At 46.2% G+C, this 13,588-nt stretch overlaps 1 protein-coding gene across 1 annotated transcript in view; it reads left to right on the top strand.

Annotated features, from left to right (window-relative positions):
- Positions 1-12,813, top strand: part of tmeff2a (transmembrane protein with EGF-like and two follistatin-like domains 2a) — a 112,387-nt gene extending 99,574 nt beyond the window's left edge. Inside the window, exons 6-10 of the mRNA XM_069154802.1 lie at positions 1,224-1,372; positions 3,582-3,641; positions 3,936-4,065; positions 10,356-10,514; positions 12,295-12,813. Coding sequence (XP_069010903.1) covers positions 1,224-1,372; positions 3,582-3,641; positions 3,936-4,065; positions 10,356-10,514; positions 12,295-12,391 — 595 coding nt within the window. The 3' untranslated portion in view covers positions 12,392-12,813. The remainder of the gene's footprint in view (positions 1-1,223; positions 1,373-3,581; positions 3,642-3,935; positions 4,066-10,355; positions 10,515-12,294) is intronic.
- The last annotated feature ends 775 nt before the right edge of the window (positions 12,814-13,588 follow it).

The raw sequence follows: 13,588 nt of genomic DNA on the forward strand, positions 1-13,588 counted from the left end.
CCACAAACTTAAAGGGTCACACTTACAGTATGCCAGGACACGCACACGCAGGCACGCAGGTGTGTACGCGGCCTCTCGCTCGCCTTGTTATTTATGCAGATGTCACGCGTGTCTGATTCCCAGAGAAATGAATGCATTGCAGCGTGACGCGAAAACACATCAGCGCGACAGAAAGAAGTTACAGATTCATCACACGGACTAAAAACTAAACCTGACTAATTTAAAAAGGTTGCGGATGTAAGCGGTTATTAGGACAAAACTACTCGCTTTTAATTGGACTTTAACTCGGGGATCTCGAAAAGCATTTGCAAACTTTAAAATATAACAACTTACTGTTAAAGAAAGTATCTGTTATCAGCAAAGCGTGAAATAGACACACCCGGTCCACGACAGCAAAATGTTAAATAGCTACGCTGGCTGTCTCACGTTTTGCTGTACCGGACCGGGCGTGTCTATTTCACGCTTTGCCGTGATACCGGGTTGGACAGTAATACACCAGACATGCTCGGTGCTTTGGAGAGGTAATTTCTTGAATTCCTCAGCTGTGTTGGTTTTGTTGAAGGACATCATAAAGACACGGTGTAATACCAGAAACAAGCTATTTTGCCGTGCACTGTAATAGCATTAGCTTATTGTTATTATTTTCCATTCAGGCTATTTTCAAACTTATCTAAAATTCATTTCATGTCTGACGACTTGAATGATGTTTTTTTGTGTGTGTGTGTGTGTGTGTGTGTGTGTGTGTGTGTGTGTGTGTGTGTGTGCGTGCGCTATTTTCTTGGTAACACAAAAATGTACAGCTTTGTTATCTACAGTTCTTTCATAATTAATTGCTTCCTGCCATTGCAGCAGTACATCATTTGTCAATCAAGCCCTCGGTACAGCCCGTCTCTTTCTGCAAAAGTTAAATCCATTTGCTATTGTGTCAAATTGAATGAACCAAAACCCAGTTTGAACAGGATTACTAAGCACGGTCCAACATCCTGGCTGAGTGCAAACTGTGCTGTTTTTTTTTTTTCTTTTTTTGGGAGGGGGTGGGGGAGTCGGGAGGGGGGGGGGGGGGTCCTGTCTCACTTTAATCCCTGAACAAATTTCAGTCTGTGTCTCTTCCAGTCAAACACACACATTAATCTCTCTGGAACAGAGATGCTTTCTAACAACATTAATGAAACATTAAATGCCAGGAAGAATTTTTTTTTGAATGTGATTTCTTGTTTCGTCAGGTGTGTTTGCAACATCGACTGCTCCCACATCAGCTTCAACCCGGTGTGCGCCTCAGACGGCCGTTCCTATGACAACCCCTGCCAGGTGAAGGAGGCATCCTGTCAGAAGCAGGAGCGCATTGAGGTCAAGTACCTGGGCCACTGTCAAGGTCAGACTCTCACACACACACACACACACACACACACACACACACACACACACACACACACACACACACACACACACACACACACGCTGACTGTAAAAAGGCACAACAAACACCTTCCCGAAAACACAGCGGAAGCCGTCAATCAGTCCACCTGAGCAGGTGTTCACTTCACGTTCAAGTGAGGACAAGCGGGCAAAACGAGGGATCTTGCCGAGCTAAACGCAGACAGCGTGATTCTGTATCGGCCTCCAGCTGCAGCTCCGGACACATTTCATAATTTCAGAAAGTTTTACTCAATCATATTTCGGAGCGGCACGCAAAGATAATCCTTAAAAACCCCACATTGACCCCCGCTGCTGCGTATATTGATAATTTCACTGAATGGTAATCCTCCCCCTTTGTAGTGTACTATCATTTATTTTGGTGCCGCGTTTCCAGGGATAAAGTTTTTTTTTTTTTTTTTTTTTTTTTATTAATCTATGCGCTTAAATCCCCAAACTGAGTCATATTGCTAATCCATGTTCGAGAGAAAAAAAAAAAAAAGGCACATAAGAATTCTTCTTTTGAATGTGTTTTTGTTTCATATTATTCAAGATCTGTTCCACCTGCAAATTCATTTAATTTGATTCATTTGGCTGTGAGATCTGGCTGATCTGTCATCAGGTGAAAAATGGAGCAGAGATTTATCCACGGTCGCAAATTCAGGGGCAAATCGCACTTGTTTGTCGCCTTTATAGTGCGAGAGTACATTTTAACAGCGTCTGACCGGCTCCAGGGGACGAACAGGTCTCTTTTAGAAGTACTGGGGGGTAAAGCGATTGGGGCTAACTAGCCCCTGCAACACAAATGGAAAGCTGTATTCCCCCATGTCACACCCTGTGGGTCAGACCGCCCTGATCGATCTGATCACGCTTCCACACTTTCTGTTTCAATCAGGGAAAGTAGAAAGAGAGAGACAAATGGTCATGAAGCTGAGGGATTTAGATCTGTGGAAAAAAAATGAAGTGAACGCCAGCCGGGACTCGGAGTGACACCTTGGCATCTACACTGCTGGTTTATGTGTCACTTTACATACTAGTATGAAACACTTTGACATTACAGTAGCTCATCAAAACCACAGACTGTATATAAAAGTGGACGTAGCTGCAGAAGTGCCTTAAACTGCAATGCCACAGAGTGCCACTAGAGGTTTGCTCCAAAAAGCCTCCGGCTCCATAGACTGCCATTCAACTCGCCTCATAAAATCTCAAATCAATAAAAGTTCTCCACGAGTTATCTCGGTGTTGCTAGCTAAAGTCTGTACTTCTTATTGGTTTTCTGGTGGTCCATCTTAATATAATCCCGTCATTAAAATAGAAAATAAGCCTAAAAAAAACTGTGTTTTTGGGGGGGATGCGTGTCTGTTTGATTGACAGGCCTGTGGTACAGTCAGGTTATAGCTACCGGTGGGCGGGACATATTGTCGTCGGGTTTCCAATCATATTGAGTCAGATCCACCCCCCTCCCGTCCACAAGCTTGTCCAAATATGGTCACTTCCTGCTCCAAAGCGCTCCGAACTAACTAACTTTCTTGTTGGATGTTTCTTAAGTGGAATGGCATACATGCAAGGCTTTAGCCTCTGACCCCCATCAAAAAGCTTCATTCTTGCTCCTCTTTTATTGTGCCTCTGGTGTTGTACAAGCAAATAGATTGCTAAAAAACAAAAAGCTAAGGAGAAAAAGAAGAGATAAAAAAAAAATCCAAAGTTGCACATTTCATGCATCATAAACCTGGGAACATCTTTTAGTCTCAGTTTAGGTCAGTTTAAAATAAATAAATAATAATAATCAAATGCAATAAAAAGATAACGATTTGAGGGAGATTTTGTCTGGTCATTGTGAAAAGAGTAATTCAATGCGGCGTCGATAAGGTGAGCAGAAATGCATTATTCCCTCTGATCTTTGTTCCCTTTGTTCGGTATAATGCATGAGGGGGAGACAGCTTCTGACTTTTGAAGGGAACGGTTCACATTTTATTGGCATTAAGCACAAAGATGTGCACAAGTGCATGCATGGAGCCTTTGTGGAAGATGGTAATTCACGTTCGACCCCGACTCCGCCTGCGTCAGTTCCACCACGTAACCCATAATTGGGAGGGGGGGGGGTCGGAGGAACAGGAGAGGTCGTACTGACCCGGGAACAGCTTTTAACGTGTCTCTGACCTTTCCAGGCGACATCGTAACGGGGAACAAAGGCGGAGATGGACACTTCGCGCGGACTGACCTCACGGGTGAGTGTCTCCGCAGCGGCGGAGGATTAGCGAATAACATGAGCTGTCACTCAAAGCTGAATCAGAACTGCTCTCAGGCTGTGCTCTCGCTCTACCATCATTTTTATTATTCATCTCGTCCTCTCCTCTTAAAGTGGATGTCTTTCCGACAGTGGCTTTCAGTAATGCATGTGCACAGGTGGTCACGAAGCGTGTGCATTTACGGGTTGTGTGTGTGTGTGTGTGTGTGTGTGTGTGTGTGTGTGTGTGTGTGTGTGTGTGTGTGTGTGTGTGTGTGTGTGTGTGTGTGTGCAGTAGAGGAAAAAGAGGACCCGAGGAACGGACTGGCCCGCGGCCTGTACATCCCCTGTCCAGATCACTACAAAAACTACTGCGTCCACGGGGATTGTCAGTTCCCCAGTATCCTGGCCCAGCCCTCCTGCAGGTACACCACACACACACACACACACACACACACACACACACACACACACACACACACACACACACACACACACACACACACACACACACACACACTGATAGTATTGCTTTATTTATGAGGACTAGAGGGGAGCGGGAATATAGAAAATGATACTGATATTGTATACTGATATTACAAGGCGAGGAGCAGGCGCATTCTCCAACCAGAGTTTACCTGAGGTCATTGCAGTCACACCAAATGGTTTGCATCGTAAGCGCTGACGCTTTCAGAACACCCTTTTTTAAAATTTTAAGAAAATGTCTTCATTTCCCACTAAGAAGTAGGCCTGTCCCTTTTTTTTTTTCCAAACATTACATTTGAACGAATATCTAATGACATGCAGGGTTGTTTTTTTTCTCGAATTAATTCGAACCTCCACGCCGCGTTTCCAGCAGTCGGGTTTTTGTCATTTGCATCACAGTAATACCTTTCTACCGCACTTTTCCGTCATATGGTGACAGTCAAAGCCTCCTAAAGCCAAGTCTGTATAATAGGCATTCAGACGAGGCTGTGCACCTGATGTTGGGTGGCGACTTCAACAAACAGCAATATCTTTGTCAGTTACTTCCACGGTGCAGAACCCAAAATACTTCCACACACTGCTTCTCGGACGTTTCAGCGTGGCGTCCGTCCGCTCTGCGCGGCTTCGCTCGCCCGGGTCCTCCATTTTACCTTCGTCTGATCAACAACTAATGATCATATAGGGTGAAAAAGGGGGCTACACATTTGCGAGAGTGCTGTCTGCTGGATGACAAGGCAAATTACTTCAAACAGTCTCCTGCGCGTATCGACTGGAAATTTTAAATTCGGTCGCTAAAGTTGGAAGAGTAATTATGTCCGAATGAATGCTCAAAACTCTGGTAAAAAGTAAGAAGTGAACTAACCAAACGCTGCTTCTTAAATGTAATACAATTTTAAATAATACAGGGAATTGGGACTTTTAAAATGAACTCAATCGACTTAAATTGCTAGAAATCAATAATGTTATATTTATAATAGCTATTATGGGCGGTGCATGTAATCTTATGTAGCAATCAATCAAACTATTTTTTTTAATTATTTTTTATTTTGCAGTGTAATTCTGACAACCTGAGCATAAAGCAAGAGAACTGAGACTGATTCTGTCTTTTCACCACATATTAGTTGATCCCCTCTGTCTCATCAGCACACACTGAAGGAGAGCTTGTAATGTAAGGCAGCTAATCAGCTGTAAAATTTAGCAATTGCTAGGCAAGTGCCAGAGCCCATTTTTTTCTTTTTTTAATCAGGCTTGTTTATTTGGACTGAATATGAGCCAGTGTGCTGAGAGGGGGAAGTGTTTGCGATCCCTCCTGCTGTAGCGGTGGGCCGGGCTGTTGACCAGTCAAATATGCTGCACCGCTTCGGATTAATCCCACGTTGGATTTCTCACAGCTTAATGAGGACGCTGGTGTGTTTCCTTCCCCGTGTGTTTTGATCCGAGGCCCTGTTCTGCAATATGCGAGGCTCCGTCTCCGATCACACCTCCTGTTGTGGTCCACATATGTGGAGCAGCACAAAGTGGAAAAGGGGGCGTGTGCGTTTTTCTCCCGGAGGCCGAGGGAAGTCAGGCGTCCTCGTTATTCTCGCACTGTAGTGTCCATTTTAATAAAACACTTGAACAGTTGCGTAATTCCTCCGTAGCGCTCCATTTGTATTTGAGTGACGCCGTGTCTTTCCAAAACGTCCCGTCGGGTAAATGTTTGGTGAAACGTCGTATTGTCATGCTTTTTCCGCTGATGTACGCGCATTGGGGGGTGAAGCCACGTGGAGTTTGCTTCCTTTGGTAAAATTTTTTTTTTTTTTTTAAATTCAATGATTAACCAATCAAATGAGGCTACAGCCATGTCACTGCCAAACTGTGATTGATCAAGAAGCCAGTCACATAATAGCGTGTCGTCAATGTCATTGAATAACGGGCGGACATTTGGGAGTTTTACTAAACCGCCATTAGAGCAGATGTCCGATGGAAGATGGAGAAAGATGTCCGCATGGACTGGCTAGCTGGTAGCGCTAAACAGTCTATTTTGCTGTCCGTGTCTTCTTCCCCAGAGATCAGAGGCCACCGACACCACTTGGGCACAAATGCCATCAGCAGTGAGCCCGCGGTTAGACAGCTGGATTGTTCTGCATTGTCCTCGTTCTGCTGCACCCATCTTACGAAGGCAAAAATAGTTCCAAAAGAAGGAAAAGGATTTGATCAATTGGAAGATATACAGAATCGGGAGGTGTGCTGATTAACAGATACAGACTCTGCCCATGTGTCACCGCTCTGACACAGCTGTCCCATTCGCACAGAAACGTAACAGCAACAGCACCACGAGTAGGAAGACACGTCTGCAGGGTTGCATATTGTTGTCTGGCGAGAGGCACAACTTCAACACAAAGCAACACAAATCTGCAGATGTGGCGGTTTAATTGAATTTGTACGAGGAGGATAGAAACCGTTGATGAAGTCGCTTCGGTGACCGAATCAATTACCAGTTATACGACGCTGTTCCTCTCCTCTCTTTAACTCCCCCGCATCTTATGTCATAAACGGTCGAATCGTTAAACCGTGTTTGCTTCAACGCACCACAAGAATAAAACGGGACAAAAAAAAAAAAAAAAGAGTGAGCTGCGTTCACGAGCCGCTGTAAATCCGACCGCCTCAGACCAGTCCGATTGCGTGCGGCAGCGAGCGCGCCTGCCGCTGTTTACATGTGACGTAACAGAGGCGAGCGCAGCGGACAGTCGCGCGTAAGTGATCTCCGCGCCCTGGCGTCGCTCCGCCCCAATCGGAGAGTGCAGATTTATCAGCGTGCAGGATCTGTCCTGTTGCCTTCGGATGGCTGAAGGGGTTTGATGAACTCGAGCAGAAAACTTAGAGCAGCTGTTGATCATAGATACCGCAAAGAATCACTCCTATTCAATTATAGATAAAACCCGAAGTGATTCGCCGGCTCCGCCGCTTCAACGTTTCACATTAAATGTTAATTTTTTTTTGATGCGTATTCTAACACCTCTACTAGTCGGAGCGTGATTAATTTGAATGATTTATGTATGTTTGAGGCATTGTTCTGTTATTGCTGCGATGTAACTTGGAATTCTTGCTCACGGAGGTTGTAGCTTCCCATCATACTCTGTTAGCGACAACAGGAGCGGTCTCTGAACGTTTTGATTGCCCTTCATGTATAAACACGTTTAACAATGATCCGTCACATGTGGTTATCAAACCATTTTAACAGTTGTGACTGTTAGACTACGTGGAATCAAAGCAGTACATTTTAGAGTTTATTGTGCACACTGACATCGCCGTAATAAGACAGTAAACTCCAAAGGGACTTTGAGCACTATAGATAACAATTAAAAAAAAACGTTTTCAATTTTTCATTTACCCCAAGCGTCTTATTCTACACAATAAACATTTCATATTGACTCTTGCCAAAATACACCCTGACATAATATAGTTTCTTTGATATCTGAATATTGGCCAATAAAATTGTCTGGCTGATATATCAGGCTCTAGTTTTTTTCATTCAAACTCATTTTAAGTGTGAAAGTTAATGTCTAGTCGATGGACGTCATGGAGCGTTCAGAATTTAAGGGCTAAAAGAATGTTTCTTTGTGTCTGCTGGAACTTTCAATATGAAGCCGCTAACTTCATAAGATTTTAATCCTATGAGGAAAGAAGGAGCTTCAAATGTCCTTGTAAGGATTTTTTTTTTTTTTTTTTTAATCAGATTTAGTCCTTATAAATACAGAAATGCACAAAAACGCAACAAGCTGACACTTCACACACACATTTTCACACACACAGCTACATACTCACTGAGGAGCAGCCGCACAGGTGCGAACGACAGTATGGAGAGCGCACACACGTTGTGACTGTGAATACGCTGGAACGCAGGCTGCATAGACACGCATTTACATAAAGGCACCGTGAGGAATGATATTAAAACCTACCACCCACACACACACACACACACACACACACACACACACACACACACACACACACACACAGCGATATGTGCTGCTCAGGTCTGCCATCTTTGTACAGCCTGATAGTGCAGCAGCATCAGCCAGGGGGTCCTGGTGTCTCTCACTCCTCCTATCTCTCTCTCCTCTCTCGATGGTCCCAGCTCGCCCAGCAGATGGTCCGCTTGCATACAGAGCAGTGCTGATCAGACAGGCGCTGTGAAGGGACTCTGCTGCCCCCTGCAGGCTGTATGTCGGTGTGAGGCTGTTTTCGAATGTGTGTGTGTGTGTGTGTGTGTGTGTGTGTGTGTGTGTGTGTGTGTGTGTGTGTGTGTGTGTGTCTCTACATGTGTGTGTTTGGAAACATAGCACAACCCCCAAACAGAACAAGGTTGCAATGTTCATCTCACACACTGTCAGGTCAAAAGGAATGTGAAGGAGAGAGTGTGTGTGTGTGTGTGTGTGTGTGTGTGTGTGTGTGTGTGTGTGTGTGTGTGTGTGTGTGTGTGTGTGTGTGTGTGTGTGTGTGTGTGCAAGCAGGTGTTGGTGGGTAACAACCTCCCCAGAGACAGGAAGTGCAGGTAAAGGAGAAGAGAGAGGGGAGAGAGAGAGAGAGATTAAAAGGGGGACCGTTTTAGCTCTTCTCTGAGGACAAAGATCATCTCCATTAGTCTCTCTTTCTGTGTGTGTGTGTGTGTGTGTGTGTGTGCGCGTGTGTGTGTGTGCGTGTGTGCGCGTGCGTACACGAGTGTGTGCACACTCTCAGATTGCGTCCACGCTAAACTAGGAAAATATGAAAACAACCAGCTTCCACTGCAATTTGAGGCTTCTTCCAAAAACACATCTGAATTATTTATGGCTCCGTTGCCAAATCGCAGTCATCGATTTTTTTTATTTTTTTTTACTATTTTCTGTTAATTCCGACGTGACGAAACGGAAAACCTCGTGTTTGGGTGCCAAAAACGTTGTATTCATACCTGACGCGAGGTGTCGATAACCGTTCCACCACAGCCGTCTGCAGTGGTTTTGATCCGCGTTGGATCTCACCCACCGACAGCAACACAAGACGGACGCATCGCACACGGTTCAGACCGCGTCACGCGATAATACTTTTTTTTTTTGTTTTTCCCCCCGCTGAAAAGAACAAATGCGGCTCGACTCTACGCGCTTTTTTTTTTGTTTGTTTTGTTTCGGTTGTCTGCGGTCCGTGGATGGTCGGTCGGGTTGGTGGTTGGTATCTCCTCCGTCCGGGGGGTCCGGGCGACCCGAGCCGACACCAAAAACGAAACGTGAAAACACGTTTTGTGTCCCCATCGCCTTCTTGATTGGAGCAGTTTGTTTGCAGGTAGATCGAAGTGTCTTCAAACATTCTGACGGTTCGCGCCCGGTGAGTGCTCCGGCGAAGCCGTCCTGGTGTCCAACTCCCTCCAGAGTTCGGAGTAGAGCTCGCCCGCTGAGGTGTTGGGACGAACACGACCGAGGTCCTGCGTCAGAGGCACGGAGCCCGCGCCGAGCTTCGGCAGCACGTTTTGCCCGCGTAAATGTCCTATCGTAGGAGCGAAAGGTGATTTTCGTTGAAGTGATTTTGTGCGGAGTCGCCGTAGTAACGAAACAAAATTCAGAACGGTGCCCGATACCAAAAGCGACCGGAGTCGAGCGGATTCGAGCCGGTGCCGTCAGTGGAGGTGTGGCTCCACGGTCCCGGCGGGAACGCTTCTTTACGTTCCTTTATCTCCTTCTTATCTTCACTACTAACTCGTCTCCTGATGTCACCGCCTCGCAGGAGAAAACTCAAGCAGCCCAAACCGACCAATCACGGCCCGGAACGGCCTGCGGTGTCGAGCGGGTTTCTCTTGCAACGCTGTTAACAACTTAACTCGCATCTATAATTCCTGCATTAGTGCAGCCGGGCGCCCGGAGCGCAAGACACAATTACACATTTCCTGCCACAGACACACTCACACTCCTTACATGGTTTTTCTTTGGGGTTTTTTTTTTGGTTGTTTTTTTTATCCCGCCGCAAGCCCCATCAGTCATGTTCGTCTAAAAACGGTCACAGCAAAGCAGAAGTAGTCACCACGCTGTCGGAGAAACGCAGCGCTCCGCCCCAATGTCTTTATCAAACACGACCTGACGTTTCAATTAGAAATGTTGGAATAATTAACCTGTCGCATAGTGCTAAGAAATTTTTTTTTTTCTCTCTCTCTCTCTCTCTTTTTCTCCTCACTCGTGTCTGTGTGTGTGTGTGTGTGTGTGTGTGTGCGTGATCTCAGCTGTCACTCGGGTTTTCGGGGCCCCCAGTGTGACATCAAAGAGTACAACGTGCTCTATGTGGTGCCCGGCTCGGGCAAACTGCACTACGTCCTCATCGCCTCGATCATCGGAGCGCTCCAGGTGGTCATCATCTGTGTGGTGGTGCTCTGCATTACCAGGTGAGTCATGCCCTATCACACACACGCACGCACACGCACACACACACACACACACACACACACACTAACACTAACACACACACATACACTAACATAGCCTACTAATGAGCCTGGGAGCAATATTTTCCCATGTTGTGTGTGTGTGTGTTTGGGAGTCTGAGCCTGGAGGAAACCGGCAGAAAGGTCACCTAGCTTTTTCACCATGGAGAGAAAGTGCTGTCACTTTCCCCGAGGGCGCACACACACACACACACACACGCACACACACGCACACACACACACACACGCACACACACACACACACACACACACACATACATCTGAAAACATGCAGCGTGTGCGTACAAGCGCAGATACACAGAGATATCCGCGTAGGCAAGCGTACACACTTGGGTTTTAACCAGGCTTTTCTTAAAAAAAATTATATTCACAATAAAAAACACACACACACACACACGCGCGCGCGCGCGTACTGTGTAGCTCGCGGCTCGTCTGCCTCTGGCTGACCTAAGCAATTTATGACATTTAATAAAAGATTTTTTTTAAAAGAGTTTTCGGCCGAGACAAAACTACTCCGCCGAACAAAGGAGGAGGAGGAGGAGGAGGAGGAGGAGGAGGAAGAGGAGGAGAGGACAAAATGAGGGAGCGAGCGGTTGTAAAGGGGCCGGGTGAGAGGGTAAGGAGAGAAGATAAAGAAGCGAAAAGAGAATTTATAACACAGCTACAGTAGCACTGAAGTGTCCTGCGGCTCAGAGATATCCATTTAACACACGCGGAAAAGAAAAAGAACACACCTCGGCCTTGTAGAAGTTCATTATGCAACACTCGTTACAGTGACCCGACACAGACTTACATTTCAGCGGTTCGTGCTGCATCTCTGCAGTCCGTGTTTTGTGTTTTATGAATGTTGCTGAAGTTATGTGTGATTTCTCGGGATTGTAAAGATTGACCATTTAGTTGAAGGACAAACAGGTGGTGGTGGTGGTGGTGGAAAAGATCGTCTCTGTGCTTCGCCTCCTGTGTCTGACATTCTGCCGCATCTTAGAAAAGGTCTAATCGAAAAGGATTTCCCTGCAAAAGACCTGCGTTGCCACCACATTATTCTATATTTTATCCCGCTGCTATTATACACAAAGAACTGAGAGAAAAAAAAAAAAACACCAACAATGTGTTCGTTCGGGTCTCAAAACCAGGGGGTTCCTACGACGGGCCAAAGATGTATCCGGATGGAGGGCCGGGGCCCAAATATATACATCTGTGTTATGTGAAATTACGTTTTATTAAAATGTAATGTATTTGACTGAAAATCAACACCCCAAATCTAAGATGTAATTTCAGAGTACTGAGAACGCCACTCTTTAATCTGCAAAATTGTTGTCTCGCCGTCGTGTTTCGTTCGGCTCAAAATGTTCTGACTTCTCTGTCGTTGTTTCTCCCAAAGATGTGAAAGGTTTGAGGGGGAAAAAAAACAAAAAATTCACGCTACATGAACCAAAGGGGAAGACTTTTTTTTAAAGTGCTATTTTAAATTAAGCCTACGATTCATTTTTTTTGAATGACTATTTAAAAAGTCTTAAACTCTTAAGAACAAACTAATTGGAGAAGTCCACCGTGACATCATCGTTGGTTTGAGAGCCGCGGGTTTTTCATCTCAGTCGTTGTCGTCTTTTTTTTTTTTTTTTTTTTGGAGCCACGAGTGACGTATATCATTATATATATAGAAATATATATAGATTAATAAATCTTCTTGTGTCCCTCCCTCCCCTCCATCTCTGTACAGGAAGTGCCCACGGACCAACAGGATCAACCGGCAGAAGCAGAACAATGTCCACTTCAGTTCGGAGAACACCATGCGCGCCTCAACTCGACTCATCTGAGCCCGGACAACACCGGACAGACTGCCCCCCCCCCCCGTCCCCGTCCACGTCCACGTTGCTGAGCGCTGTGGCGTTAGATGTCCCGATGTCCACCCCCCCCCCTCCTCCCTCCTCCTCCTCGCCCTCCTCCCCCTCCCTTTGTAGGCCAATAACCCTGAAAATTTAGCATCTGCTTCCCCTCACTCCTCGCCCCCTCTCTCCCAGTATGAACTCATAGAAACGCCCACGGAGGACGGTGGCAAACCAGAGACAAGAACTCCCACGTTCAGAGGGGGGGGGGGGGGGGGGGGTAATGTCATCATCGGTAACCAACCCCTGCCCCCCCCCCTCCCAACCCCTCCCCGTCGTCCTCCAGTTGCCGATGTGTGTCCTTGCACCTTTTTTCTGAAGGCTTTTCTGAAAATCCATAAGGTCCTGGTGGGTGGGGGCGGGAGGTGGGTGGGTGGGGGGGTGGGGGGGTAAGGGAGGGACTGAGGATACTGCGCGCGTGTGGATGTGTATTAGACGTGTGCGCTTTGGTAGAGGCAGGCTAGCCGGTGTCTGTTGTTTGTAGATGAGGGGGGGGGGGGGTTACAAGCAAACCTGGGTTAGTGCAAAGCAGGGTAGCGGTCTTTAAACGAGGTGCGGCGTCGGTCTGGGAGGCGGGCGGGGGAGGGGGGGGGCGGGGTGTTTCGGGGGCTACACGTGATGCCTTTGCACCTTGTGTTATAGGAGACCTTTGACAGAGGGCACAATGTTATTATAGAGCTCTCCGTTCGGTCGTGACGGTGACGTCAGCTACTGTATCTTGGGTTCTATTTCCAATAGTTATTACTACGTTGTCTTGATGGGGTCATTTTTCTGTAAATGTAAATAAATAATTTATATCACGAAATGTAACGCGCCCGTGTCTGTCTGCGTTTGTGAACGGAGGTAATGTTCACTCCGATCATGTTGTTTAATCGTGTGATTTGACGGCGACGGTGGACGTGACATCAGCGGGGGCGCCAACATCATGCAAGTGGTTGTAATTCTTTCACACGAGTATACGCCGAGTTCATTTTGTGCTACTTAGAAACCAACAATCTAGTTTACGAATTCGATTATTTTTGCTTTTTCAGTTGTGCAATTGAGTAAAGAACCTTTATTCAACTACTTATTTCAAAGAGTAATAAATTGCAATATACCTAATGGTGTCTAAAAGTCTGAGACCGCATC

This window comes from Embiotoca jacksoni, unplaced genomic scaffold (genome assembly GCF_022577435.1).
Source record: "Embiotoca jacksoni isolate LCO1_2020_lvr unplaced genomic scaffold, fEmbJac1.0.p SCAF_2, whole genome shotgun sequence".
In the NCBI taxonomy this organism is placed as follows: Eukaryota; Metazoa; Chordata; class Actinopteri; family Embiotocidae; genus Embiotoca; species Embiotoca jacksoni.